This window comes from Hypomesus nipponensis, chromosome 26, assembly GCF_054491055.1.
Source record: "Hypomesus nipponensis isolate SF chromosome 26, ASM5449105v1, whole genome shotgun sequence".
Taxonomy (NCBI): domain Eukaryota; kingdom Metazoa; phylum Chordata; class Actinopteri; order Osmeriformes; family Osmeridae; genus Hypomesus; species Hypomesus nipponensis.
The window spans coordinates 561,952-574,903 of record NC_140386.1 but is presented as its reverse complement, the minus strand read 5'-3'; the positions used below and the strand labels follow the sequence as shown (position 1 = coordinate 574,903).

The 12,952-nt window shown below is 47.3% G+C and overlaps 1 protein-coding gene across 1 annotated transcript in view; it reads left to right on the top strand.

The window, feature by feature from the left end:
• Nucleotides 1-12,709, top strand: part of obscna (obscurin, cytoskeletal calmodulin and titin-interacting RhoGEF a) — a 51,292-nt gene extending 38,583 nt beyond the window's left edge. The window contains exons 53-76 of the mRNA XM_084692398.1: nt 612-720; nt 821-945; nt 1,247-1,359; nt 1,444-1,612; nt 1,987-2,074; nt 2,173-2,373; nt 2,470-2,530; nt 2,626-2,703; nt 2,803-2,975; nt 3,095-3,121; nt 3,270-3,422; nt 3,512-3,557; nt 3,654-3,731; nt 3,842-5,501; nt 5,663-5,791; nt 8,803-8,925; nt 9,130-9,297; nt 9,412-9,517; nt 9,703-9,942; nt 10,906-11,129; nt 11,236-11,250; nt 11,512-11,608; nt 11,710-11,859; nt 11,990-12,709. Coding sequence (XP_084548524.1) covers nt 612-720; nt 821-945; nt 1,247-1,359; nt 1,444-1,612; nt 1,987-2,074; nt 2,173-2,373; nt 2,470-2,530; nt 2,626-2,703; nt 2,803-2,975; nt 3,095-3,121; nt 3,270-3,422; nt 3,512-3,557; nt 3,654-3,731; nt 3,842-5,501; nt 5,663-5,791; nt 8,803-8,925; nt 9,130-9,297; nt 9,412-9,517; nt 9,703-9,942; nt 10,906-11,129; nt 11,236-11,250; nt 11,512-11,608; nt 11,710-11,859; nt 11,990-12,170 — 4,514 coding nt within the window. The 3' untranslated portion in view covers nt 12,171-12,709. The remainder of the gene's footprint in view (nt 1-611; nt 721-820; nt 946-1,246; nt 1,360-1,443; nt 1,613-1,986; nt 2,075-2,172; nt 2,374-2,469; nt 2,531-2,625; nt 2,704-2,802; nt 2,976-3,094; nt 3,122-3,269; nt 3,423-3,511; nt 3,558-3,653; nt 3,732-3,841; nt 5,502-5,662; nt 5,792-8,802; nt 8,926-9,129; nt 9,298-9,411; nt 9,518-9,702; nt 9,943-10,905; nt 11,130-11,235; nt 11,251-11,511; nt 11,609-11,709; nt 11,860-11,989) is intronic.
• Nucleotides 12,710-12,952: the final 243 nt, after the last annotated feature.

Here is a 12,952-nt window from a genome sequence, read left to right as displayed (position 1 = left end):
AGCTATGAGCCTGCTTGTCTACCCCTGCTAGTTTTGAAGGCTTTTGGGACACGGGTTTTGATCATGTGAGTCGATCCATTCGCCGTAACCTCCCTCCACTCCATCCCTCGTCCTCCGTGGCCAGAGAGCACCATGTCTTCTCCATGCCAGTGTCACCCGGGTGGGAGGTGGGGGGGTCACTGTAACACGGACCCAGTGCATGCATGCGCAATGGTGGCATCTCCTACTCTCTCTCTCTCCTTCCACCAACGCATGTCCTGCTAACGCTTCACTCCTACCCATCCGAGATGGTCATGTGCTGGGCGCCAGCCCTCCTTTATGTCCATGCCCTGTTCATGGAAGTGTTAACAAACTGTGGGAGGTCCCTCCGAGGTAAGCCGTCTTTTCACTTCCTGGTATCCTAAGGTAAGGTTACAGCGTTTTCTCATGATTTGCTATTCACGTGTGAGCTATAAAGCACTCATGTGGACAGTTAATATAGCCTTATTTACCGGTAAACAGGCTTTCTTTCAGTTACAGTCATATATGACAAATAACACACACTAAGCCATTGCTTGTTTTAAGTGGCCCAACCTAAGACTGAGATTTAATTGTATGTATGGTTGTTCTAGATGCCGATGCAGAAGGCTGGTCCGCTGCCATGGTGAAAAAATGGCTTCAGACAGACTTCAACCCCACCTCTGTCTGCAAAAAGCTCTTCACGCCAGGATACCCAGCACAGTGAGTTCACAAACTAGATACAAATTCTGCTTGTGCAGTAACTGTCCATATACCAAGTATTCACCTTCATGTGGTATACTACTTCACCTTGTCTGCATAGCACTGAGCCGAGTCCTGAGAAAACCGGCCCTGGCAGCCTGGAACAGGTGGACGAGTCTCACACATACCTTCATGAGGAACAGGAGGACCTCTCCTTCTCCGAACCCACACAGGACATGCCCGGAGGTATGCAGCACTCAACATGTGGCTTCTGTTGCTGCTGAGATCAGACACACAGGAGGAGACACTGTGGTAAACATACCCAAGCGGTCTTGTGGGTGCCTCAGCGGGTAAGAGCGTGTGCCATGTAAGCTGAGGGGCTTTGGTTTGACATGCCGGCCCGGACCGTTTCCTGCATATCCTCCACTCTCTCTGTCCCCAGCATGTCCCTCTCATGCTATCACTATTTTTCAATAAAGAGGAAATGCTCAAAAGAAATATGTAAAAAAAACAAAAACTTTCTGAGTCTCTTTCTCCATTTCTCTAGCCTCTCCCTCCATCCAGGTTCCTATGGAGGATCTCTGTGTGGAATCTGGCCAACCGGCAACCTTCACGGCTATCATCACAGGACGGCCCACCCCTCTCATACAGTGGTACAAGGTAGGATGCTGGGCGCCATACAGCGGCACACTAACACAAGGTACGCCTTCAGTCATCGTCAAACGGCCCATTTCCTCACCGTAGGATGGGGAGGAGCTGTCGGCAAGTGACGGTGTGGAGTTGACACAACGCGGCGCCCGTTGCTCGGTGACGGTGCTCTGCCCGGAGCGGGAGGATGGTGGCATCTACACCTGCTTTGCCTACAACGAGTCTGGGCATGCCTCCTGCCAAGCCCAACTCACTATGGAGGAGGGTGAGAGCTTGGGGCTCAGTTTGGCTACAGTTTATTGGACAAATATTCAAATTACATTTATATTATTTGTATTAGTATTTTAACGGTAGTCCAGGCCAAAGCGGGACAGCATGCACACAACAAAAGCTCTTCTTCAGATCTTCTTTGATTGGTCATGGTTGTCTGGTGACTGAGTGGCCATTATTGTCTGACCGCCTGGTGTCTTGGTGATCATGGTTACAGCCTGGTGACGAGTGGTCGTGGTTATCTGACAGCCTGGTGACTTGGTGATCATGGTTACAGCCTGGTGACTTGGTGGTCATGGTTACAGCCTGGTGACGAGTGGTCGCGGTTATCTGACAGCCTTGTAACTGAGTGGTCATGGTTATCTTTAGGTCAACTGGAGTTTCAGGACAGGGAGGTGGAGCTGGGGAAGAGGAGGAAGCTGTACTCTGTCTATGACGTCCATGAGGAGATAGGGAGGTAAACACACACCACTTCATTGCATTTATGGGCTTCAAAGCTCGACAAACGATATAGTAGTGGTCAATAAATATCCTATCTTTCATTGTTTTTTCAAGGGGTACATTTGGTGTGGTGAAGCGTGTGGTCCATAGGAGAACAGGGGAGGGCTTTGCTGCTAAATTCCTCCCCTTGAAGACCTCCAACCGGACCAGAGCTTTCCAGGAAAGGGACCTGCTGTCCAGACTCGCCCACCCCAGAGTGGCCTGTCTGCTGGACTTCTTCTGCACACGACGCACCCTAGTCCTGGTCACAGAAGTGTATCCATAACCATGTTAAACTCAGAACTTGATGTTATATGATTGTGAGGCCTTGCCTACCTGTTCAGCTTGACTGCTCCTTATCCTTGCCCATAGCTGCTCCGCTTATGGTCTCCTGGATCATTTGTTGATGAAGGGATCAGTCAGCGAGAGAGAAGTATGCAACCAGTTATTTTACACATTATGTTTAGTTTTTGTTAATGTTGCAATTGGTGTAGTGTTGACAAGCAATTTTTACATTTCCACCTTAAGGTTCAAATGTACATTCAGCAAGTACTGGAAGGTGTTGGTCACATCCACAGCATGAATATCCTACATTTGGACATCAAAGTAAGCATCTGTAGTATTACACAGCTACGCTCAACAGTACTAAGTCCTGTCTGATTTGAACTGGCGTCATCCTGACATGAACATTTGTGGTCCACACAGCCAGAGAACATCCTGATCGTTTTCCCACCCAGAGATGAGATCAAGATCTGTGACTTTGGCTTCTGCCAGGAGATGGACTCCTCCAGACACCAATACAGCAAGTTTGGTACCCCAGAGTTTGTGGCTCCTGAAATTGTGCACCAAGAACCTGTGACTGCAGCTGCTGATATCTGGTGAGCTGAAACTATTCCTTTACACTGCATTGAGTAATCCACGCTCAACCGCCAAGTTCTGAATGCTTAAGTTGTTAAAAATGATGCCCTTCACTGAGGAAATATGTTCTTTATGTCAGGTCCGTGGCTGTTGTGGCATATTTATGGTGAGTATCAATCTTGCTGATCAAATATTACAACAAAAGGACACGGCTCCCAATGTTTTGATGTTCATGCTAATCAAATATGTAGGAAACAATAGAAATGATTTCAATGATGAGTTCTTGAGTGTGTAACATGTCATGCCCGTGGCAGTTTGATGTGCCGGTGCCCGTTTGTGGGGGAGACGGACCGTGCCACGTTGCTGAGGGTGGGGGAGGGGATTCTGAACTGGGACGCCCCCGACCTCACCTCCAGGAGTCCCCAGGCCCAGGATTTCCTTCGCCAGGGGTTGCAGCCAGACCCAGAGTAGGGCAACCCCATATGTCAAAAATCCTGGTTTTTATTATAATTGAAGAAAAAAACTGTGTTTTGAAGTGTTCTGTTATGTGTCTCAGAAATCGTCCGACTGCTTTTGAATATCTGGGCCATAAATGGTTTCAGGTGAGATCTGTAAATGTACACACCCACCAGTCCTATTTGTGTTTACACTCCTGCATGGCATAAAACGTAATGCAATGATTTGGATTACACCCACAGGATGAGTGTGGAGAGAATGAGACCAATGCAATCAACACAAAAAACCTGAAAGTCTTCATATCAAGGAGGAAATGGCAGGTAACCCCTCTTTTCTACCATTTCATGTTTTGAGAAGGTATCCTGTTCCTCTTTTCCATTCTAAACCATAATTCCTCTTCCCCCTCTCTTTACTACTCCACCTTCCCCAGCGCTCTCTCACCTGTTTGGGCTCCGTGCTGACCCTGAGGCCAATCGCTGAGCTGCTGGATTCTTCTCTCCATGAAGCCTCCATAACAATCCCACGGGAGCCCCAGGACCCCAGCAGCACCTCCCTGAGCAGTGGCTCCTCCTCGGAGTATGACGAGGCAGACTCCTGGGACTTCTTCCAGCGCTGCAGCCCCACCGAGGAGGAAGAGGAGGAGGACGAAGACTACGACCCTCTCATGGAGAGAGCCAGGATCCCAGAGCCCTTCGCCAAACTCCGGCTGGAGGAGGACGAAGAGGAGGAAGGGATAATGGAGGAGTTGGAGGAAGACGGAGAAACGGCAGGGCGGAGGAGCGCATTGGAGAGCCGTCAGTCGGACGGCTCGTCAGACCAGTCTCTGCAGCAGACGCCTCGCCGAGACAGCAGCCCATCTCTCTACCTGTCGGAGGGTGATGAAGGTTCCGGGAGCGAAGGCGGGCGCATCCCAAGGGGCAGCCTCATCCGCAGCACCTTCTACACAAGCTCCCAGCAGCTGTCGCCCATGTCGGCCCGCCACATGACCCTCAGGGACAAGTTCCAGGTCAAGAAGCAGGAGAGAGGTCGCAAGCCGTTGCGATCCAGCCTGTCGGGGCGTCTCAACGAGCCCCTCATCGAGTACGTGGAGGAAGAGACGGACACCCACCGCACCCAGAGAAGAGGCTCTCTCCAGTCCAGCATGCTGAAGTCCTCCTCCTTTGATAGCGGAGTGGGCCTCTCCCACCCCAACGCTCCACCGCACAGGAGGAGCAGGTCCCTAGATGAGTACTCGAGACGTTCCCAAGGCTCCCCGAAGCACCGAGACCCCTTGGATGAAGACGAAACTCAGAGTCTAAAAGAGGATTTTACAGACGATGAGAAGACCGTGGTGGTGCCTCCAATAAGGCCCAAGAGAAGAGGGTCTCTTGCTTTAGCTCCGATTAAACCAAGGGCCAGCCTGGAAGAGTCAACACTCCGGCCCAGGCCAGGGCAGGAAGAGGCGTTAGATAACCTAACTGGCTCTCAGGCGTCTCTGATGTCCCTGGTGCTGGACCATGACTCGGAGGCCTCCAGCATACTTGGCTCCTGTGAGGAACTGAGGCACAGACAACCTGTATCGCCACACACACTGGGAGACAGGGAGAAGTACGATGAGCAGGAGGAACCCCTAATCAGCCCATCTCCCTGTTCCCTCCTGCTAGGCTCAGAGACTGACGAGGAGCAAAACTACAAGGGTGGCCGTCTTCAGGTCCCGCCCAGAACTACCAAACACCCAGGCAAAAACCCGGTTGCCAGGTCTGTGAGTCCCATCCCCATCCCAAGTCCTTCCCTCCGTGCCCCGCAGAGACCCCCAAGAGCGAAGGATTCCAGGGAAGGCCTCCAGAGGCACGCGTCGGCCCCAGCCCTTGACGTCAAACCACCTACGGGGAAGTCTCCCAAGCTTGGCCTGCTGAAGATCTTCCGCAGGCAGTCATGGACGGGCCATTCCTACTCCCAGCTAGACAGCTCTGAGCTGGGGCCTACTCTGGGGGAAATCATGAGTCCTTCCACACCTACCATGTCCCTCAGGAAGAAGATGAGGGCTTCAGCCTCCAGTCTTACCAAGCTCTTCACCAGATCCTCCAGTAAGGAGGACCTTCAGAGTGGAGGTGAGCCAATGCAAACATCTCAGATCTTTTTTAAAATGTATTTTATTTATTTTATTAAGCCTTTGAAGTCAGTAAAGTGATGTACGCTTGAACATCATGCACATTCTGAAATCAGCCCTTGTGTTGCTCGCTTAGCACTGATTGTGTTGAATGCCCCACAGGGCCAATCGTGAAAGGATCTGCCCATATCCCGGCCGAGAAAGAACCAAGCCCCGGCCTGGAGAGTCCTAAGAAGAAGGCTGCCAAACTCCTATCCAAACTCAAAATACCGGGATTCAAGAAGAGTAAAGGTACTGTGTAATACAGGGACAGCACTATACTATCTACCTGTCACCTTTCCAAGCAGAATAATAATAATAAGACTGTATTTATATAACACATTTCATACAAGAATTGCAGCTCAAGGTGCTTTGCATAAAATCAATAAAAACAATAATACAAGTAATAAAAGTAATAAAACCCTTTTAAACACAGGCCGCAGTCTTTGCGGTATCTCAAGCCACAGTGTTTGCGGTTTCCCAATATAGATAAAATGTAACTCAACAAAAACACATGCCACAGTCTTCGCGGGAATGAAAATCAATAAAAACAATAATACAAGGAATAATAGTAATAAAACCTTCTGAGATTCAATTAGTAAAAAAAATTGTAAAAAGAGCTGTCTTTTGAAAATGTCTAGCGTGTTTGCCTCCCTAATATTTATGGGTAATGTGTTCCATAGTTTTGGTGTGTAGTTGACAAAGGCCACATCACCAATTATCTCATTTACATTTACATTTATGCATTTAGCAGACGCTTTTATCCAAAGCGAATTCCAAGAGAGAGCTTTACAAAAGAGCATAGGTCACTGATCATAACAACGAGGTAGTCCAACATTGGACACATTGCAACATTGCAAGCAGCCAAAACATGAAGCATACATTGTGAAAAACTAAACAAGTGCCAAGGGAAGACCCATAAGAGCATGCAGTTATACAAGTTACAAATTAAAACAACATGAACCCCAAAAAGTGCAAGACTGTACCTGTAGAAGAACAATCAACAGTAAAATATTTCACAGCGAGTACAAGAGTTAACTTTGTTATAACTAACCTACAAGAGTCTCTCAATAAGAGACGTTGTGATCCTGGAGGAAACTAACATCAGGTCCAATCAAGCATTCCTAAGTGCCATTGTACTCCCGGAATAAGTGCGTCTTGAGCCTTTTCTTGAAGGTGGGGAGACAGTCTGTGTCTCTGATGGAGGTGGGGAGCTAGTTCCACCATTGGGGGGCCAGGCAGGAGAAGAGCTTGTGTTGGGATCAGGCGGTCTTGAGCTGTGGGACCACCAGGCGGTTGTCTGAAAAAGACCGTAGGTGACGGGTGGGGGTGTAAGGCTGCAGGAGAGACTTGTTGTCAGGTGCAGTCCCGTTCACTACTCGGAAGGTCAGTACCAGGTTCTTGAATCTGATACGGGCGTTGATGGGTAGCCAGTGGAGAGAGATTCTTATAACTGTTTCTGGTGACCTCTAATAGGCCTCAGGGCCAGTCCTTCCTATAGGCGACATAGGCAGCCGCCTAGGGCGGCATGAAGAGGGGGGCGGCATTTTCCGAAGTGCATCCATTAGTTAACCCTCCCGAAGTACCAGCAAAGGGTGCCAACCGTGCCACGTATCCGTGTTGTGGTTGGGGGGGCTGCACCCCCGGGGAGGGGGGGGGGGGGGGGGCAAAATATTTATAAATCATTGTAAATTGAAATTTAAAAATCCAAAGTATACTTTGAAGTACTTGAGGAACTTGAACTTGAGGTTACTTCTGAGTATTCAAAAGTACATTTTGAGTTACTTTACAAAGTATACTTCATAAACTAAAAGTGCACGACACAGGCTACTTTACAGTATTCAAAAGTAAACTTTAAATACACTATAAGTGTACTTTAAAGTGTACTAAATGACCTAAAAAGTGGGCCAATTCAGTTTACTTAGTACAAAAATAGTATATAAATATTAAATAAAATATTTAAAAGTACACAGCTAGTGTACTTTAAGTACCATGATAATAGTATACTTTTTATACTTAAGTATACTTACAAATTAAACTTGAAGTATACTTCTTTTTCGTAAGGGCTAAGCAGCTTCCTTGAGCAACCCGTAGCAGTTCTCATGTTTCTTAGACATATGGTCTCCTAAACGAACATAAAACTTCCTTCCACTGATATATGATTTCATCCAGTTTAATACACTATCTGCGAACCCAATTAGCTTTTCCAGTCTATTGATTAGGATGTCGTGATCAATGGTATTAAATGCTGATAATAAACATGGTCTGTATGTATATTACTCCTGTGTGACCAGTTTTAAATTGTTTCATATATAATATGTACATAACGTGTATTGCCCTGTGATTTAACCATGTTCAGCCCTGCCTATTTTTGGGATTGGGTATTTTGCATACATCATTCTGTGTTTTAGTTCCACCTGTGTCTTAATTGGTTTTAGTCCGTCATTTGTTCAGTTGTCTTGGTCGTTTCATGTAGCGTGTTACTTCTAGCGTATCCCTGCTAACGTATCCCTGCTGTCTCGACGTGCTCAAGTAAAGGCTTTTGTTTCTTGACTCCTGCCTCGCCTATCTCCTTGCGCTTGGGAGCGTGGGCACGGAGTCGCTTGTGAGTGGCAAGCCAACCCCACCGTGGGCGTCAGGTGGAATTGGAGGTACCCCCCGCCCCCCCCAAAGCGTTTCTGATGGGGTGGCAAGGGTCAGACGTGGAGAACCCACAATTGGCGCCAGTCAAGTAGTGCTGAGTGTGGGCACTCCTCCATTGGGCGCTTCCTGCTCAGGCGAGACCACCGGTGAGCACACATGGGGTCCCCTAAAGGCAAGCCAGGTGCCCTTGAAAGGGTTGGGGGAACCCTCCGCTGAGTCCATGGTGAGTCAGTCGCTCTGTAACATGGAGTCCAGGGAGGACCCAAGCGCAAGGAAATCAGTGAGGCAGAAGTCAGGAAACAAAAGGCTTTACTTGAGAACGTCGAGACAGCAGGGATACTCACAGGTATGTAGGACATAGAAACACCAACCCAAACACACTACATAAAACCAACAAATGACAGAGACTAAATACACAGAACCAAACAAGACACAGGTGAACGCAACAACACTAACGACACCACTAAAAGACAATCAACAACTAATAAACACAGAATAGAGGGAAACACAAGGGCAGACAATCTAAGGCTGAGGCATGGGCATGACAAAAATACCCTTTGGGATCAGTATAACTTCCTCCTACTACTACTACTAAAATCAAATTTACATCTGACTTGTAGAACTGCCTGTACGCCCATGCAGACCTGATGTGATCCATTTGGAAGGAGGTGGATTGTTTTTGGTCTGGAGACCAATACAGTCCAGTGATCCTGCTGTGTACTGTTTACAATATAGCACAGATGGTAAGATGAAAATAGCAGCTGACATATCACACATAAAGACTGTTAGATGTTAAATAAGAATTAAATCAAGGCTTTCCACAACAGATTGGTAGGTGGGTTACTTTATTGTAACATTCCAAACATGTCTGCTTTCATGATTTGGGTTGTGTAAACGTTATAAACATCGACAAAGGAAGGAACAGATGTGACAACATGCTGTTGCAGGTGGGGACTGGAGGTTGCTGTGTGATGATGTGACAGACAGCTGCTATGTGGTGAAAAGCTTACCCAGGGGAGCAGGCTATATCTTCAGGGTGGGCTGCATCACCAAGACAGGGGCTGGACCCTTCAGCGACTCCTCACAGCCAGTGGTTATGGCTACACATCCTGAAGGCCAGTCCAAATACTGCTGCTTCCGCTCTCATTCCGATGACATTTTTTTGTGTCATGCAGTGTGCTGTGTTTCATTAGGTGCGGCTAGATGATCCCATTTTATTTCTTCTGTAGAGAGCCATATCCCCCTCATCCAGACTGAGTCTCCAGAGACTAAGACAGCAGGGTCAGGAAGTCAGCCTTCTCACAAGACCTACACCTTTCTCTCAGAGATCAACAGGTCTGTCTGCACCAGTTTAGGATGACCCACTTTGGCATGTACCAAATGGGACGCATTTCATGTACACCGCCTTTCAAACAATTCAAGCACAGTTGTAATACCTTATACACATAAAAGTATGCAGATTGGGATTCAACTTGTATCTCAGTTCTACGTACCTCCCCCCTACTGTTTGTGTCTCCCAGGGGTCGGTTCAGCGTGGTGACCCAGTGTCAAGAGGAGGAGAGCAGGCAGCTGTTTGCAGCCAAAATCACCCCGTACGGGCCAGAGCAGAGGCAGCTGGTGCTGAGGGAGTACCAGCTGCTGAAGAGGCTGCGCCACCCCCACCTGGTGCAGCTGCATGCGGCCTTCATCACCTCGCGCTGCCTGGTCCTCGTGGAAGAGCTGTGCTCAGGCCAGGAGTTGCTCCATAGCCTGGCGGAGAGGTCAGACACATGCGTGCAGACACACATGTACATGTAGTCATTTAGCAGCCGCTCTTATCCAGAGCGACTTACAGAAAGTACAGGGACATTCCCCCTGAGGCAAGTAGGGTAAAGTGCCTTGCCCAAGGGCACAACGTCATTTGGCGCAACTAGCAACCTTCTGATTAATAGCCCGATTCCCTAAGCGCTCAGCCATCTGACCCCACACACACACGATATAGGTACCCCCCCCCCCCCACATACACACACCCACGCATATAAGGAGGGTAATACGTGTCACTGGTTTATATGCATAGGGATCACTAGCGCCTGCGCAATTATATCAAACCTCTGAACGCACACAAGCAATGTACATACACTTACAATTGACACACAGGCATTACACACATGTCACATAGGTGTCGCGCTGGCGATATGCACACGTATTTAGAAGACACTTGCACATTGCGTGTGTAGTGTACACTAAACCTGACATACGCCACAAATATGCAACACCTATGCCACATGAGCACTATGTCTAACTCTTTGTTAGATGGCATGCATACAGGCAGGTGTTATTTGTGCTTTGCATACTATGTGTCAGCGCAGCGCAGCAACACCTGCACACACCTTCCCTTGTGCCATTAGTTTCCAGTCGCTAACAGGCTTGAACAAACAATCCCTGTCTGGACTCCATCATGCTTTGTCTTCCATCCAAGGTTTTTAGTTGTGGCCAACTGCAGGTAACTGCAACCTGCGACACCTATGTGATGTGTGTAATGTGTGTGTCCATTGTAAGTGCATCTAAATTGCTTGCGTGCGTTGAGTTTTGATGTCATCGCGCAGGCCCTTGTGAGCCCTTTGCATATATATATATATATATATATATATATATGTATATATGTGTATATGTATATACCAGGGCATGGATGACGCCCCATACAGATTCTCTCTCTTGCTCCTCCTATGCCCTGCCCTCCCCAGAGAGCTGTATGCAGAGGTGCAGGTGGTGGAGCTGCTGTGTCAGATCCTCAGTGCCGTGGACTACCTGCACGGCCGTAGAGTTGTCCACCTGGACCTGAAGTCAGACAACATGGTGGTGACTGGCCCCAACATGCTGAAGATCATCGACCTGGGCTCTGCCCAGCCCTTCACTCCTGGACAGGCCCTCAACATTGAACACATTCAAGGCCTGTCTGACAACAAAGGTATGGATGGAAGCCCACCATACTTTTTACTCCACCTCAATTGTATTATTTTGTGTTCGATTTCTAATGTACTAAAGAGTTTTGTGGCTGTCACGGCCTTCAACAGAAAACCGCAGAAAAGGTATACCTGCGAGGAGGGGACAGATGGATGGACCATACGTAGCTGAACCTAACCTCGCTCACTTACTCACCATTCCTAGTCTACAGTACTACCTCTATAACAAACACGATTTGCTTGTCATTTCCTGATCCAGTCTTTGCATGATTACAACAGATGTATCCATCAATTACAGGGAATGAATCTGTTTGCAAGTCCAGCAACAAAATAAAAGAAGAAAAAAAAACTTTTTTATGAAGAATGTTTTCTTGTCTGTTTTGTCAGTTTACATTGTCCTTCCTAAAGCTCCGGAAATTCTGGAGGGCCATGGAGTTGGACCTGAGACGGATATCTGGGCTGTTGGAGTTTTGACTTTTATCATGTACGTACAAAAGACAAACAAGAGAAGACTGATCTCTCTTCCCAATTCCCACCAGACAGTTTCAAATGGATTTGTGTTTCAGTGCCTTTCGTCTGTTCCAGGTTGAGTGCTGACAGCCCTTTCCACTCGGACCTCAACTGGGAAAGGGACAGAAACATCCGGAAGGGCAAGATCCAGTTCAGCCGTTGTTACCCGGGCCTGTCCGAGGGAGCCATCACTTTCCTAAAGAACACCATGAACAGCAAGGCTTGGTGAATGCCTCCCCGTCTGAGCCATCAAACACTACACTACATCCTGTTAAACATTTAGTCTCTAAGAATGACAACAGTATCATTTTTTTAGTCATTTGAAGTGTTCTCCTGTGCTGGTTTTTGTTCTTAGGGGAAGACCCACGGCAGCAGAGTGTCTCCAGAACCCGTGGGTGCGTGGGGAGCGGATGCCCTCCAAACCCCAGGACTCTATGGTGTGCTTCTCCACAGACAAACTGAAGACCTACCTCAAGGAGCGGGAGGTGAAACGAGACCAGGTACGCACCAAGCTGCCAGGGCCCTTCTTTCAGTGATTCAGAGGACAAAGACTGACATGTCTTGTGTGGAAACGTGTACAAATGTATCAGATAATATCCTGATTGCAGAACTGGGATGTGTCTTACAAGGGAAACTGTATCTGGGTGTGCATTTACTGAATTATTAACATCATATCAGGGAAAATGTGAAGTATTCTGTGCCATGCTGTTGCTTGTGTTTCGGACAATGATGTTCATTTTCGCCTTAACAATGTATTCTGGCTCATTTGTTTACAGAGCCCGTATGCTAAATGTGACTTGTGTTTTGGAAAATAGCAAGGGGATTAAGCAGCAATTTTTGAATGACAAAGGAAAAGTGTTGACTGACGTATGTCCTTGTCCTAAATTATATTTTGAGTGAACATTGTTGAAGAATTTCACATGAACTGTCTTATTGTGTACAAAGGAGGATATGAACAAATGTTTTTTGAGAAATAGACAATACGTATAATTGATTAAGTATTCATGCACCTTACTAAAGGCAATATGTATGGACTGAACGAAAGCCAAATAAAACAGAAAGAGTGGTGAAATTACACATTGTTTAATGATCTCTTTCATTTGCATACAAAACATGCCGTTTTGCACCAATACACACAACAGTTACTTATATTGTAGAGGAGTCCTGACCTCTGTATGTTCTCTGACTGTTGTGTTAAGATGCAGTCTATCCCCAGTCTGTAAAACACTACATGCTGTAAGTACAGAAACTTACAGTGAAATAAGACTCAATACATAATAATAAGATTATTAATGTGTGGATGCTTATTATTGTCACA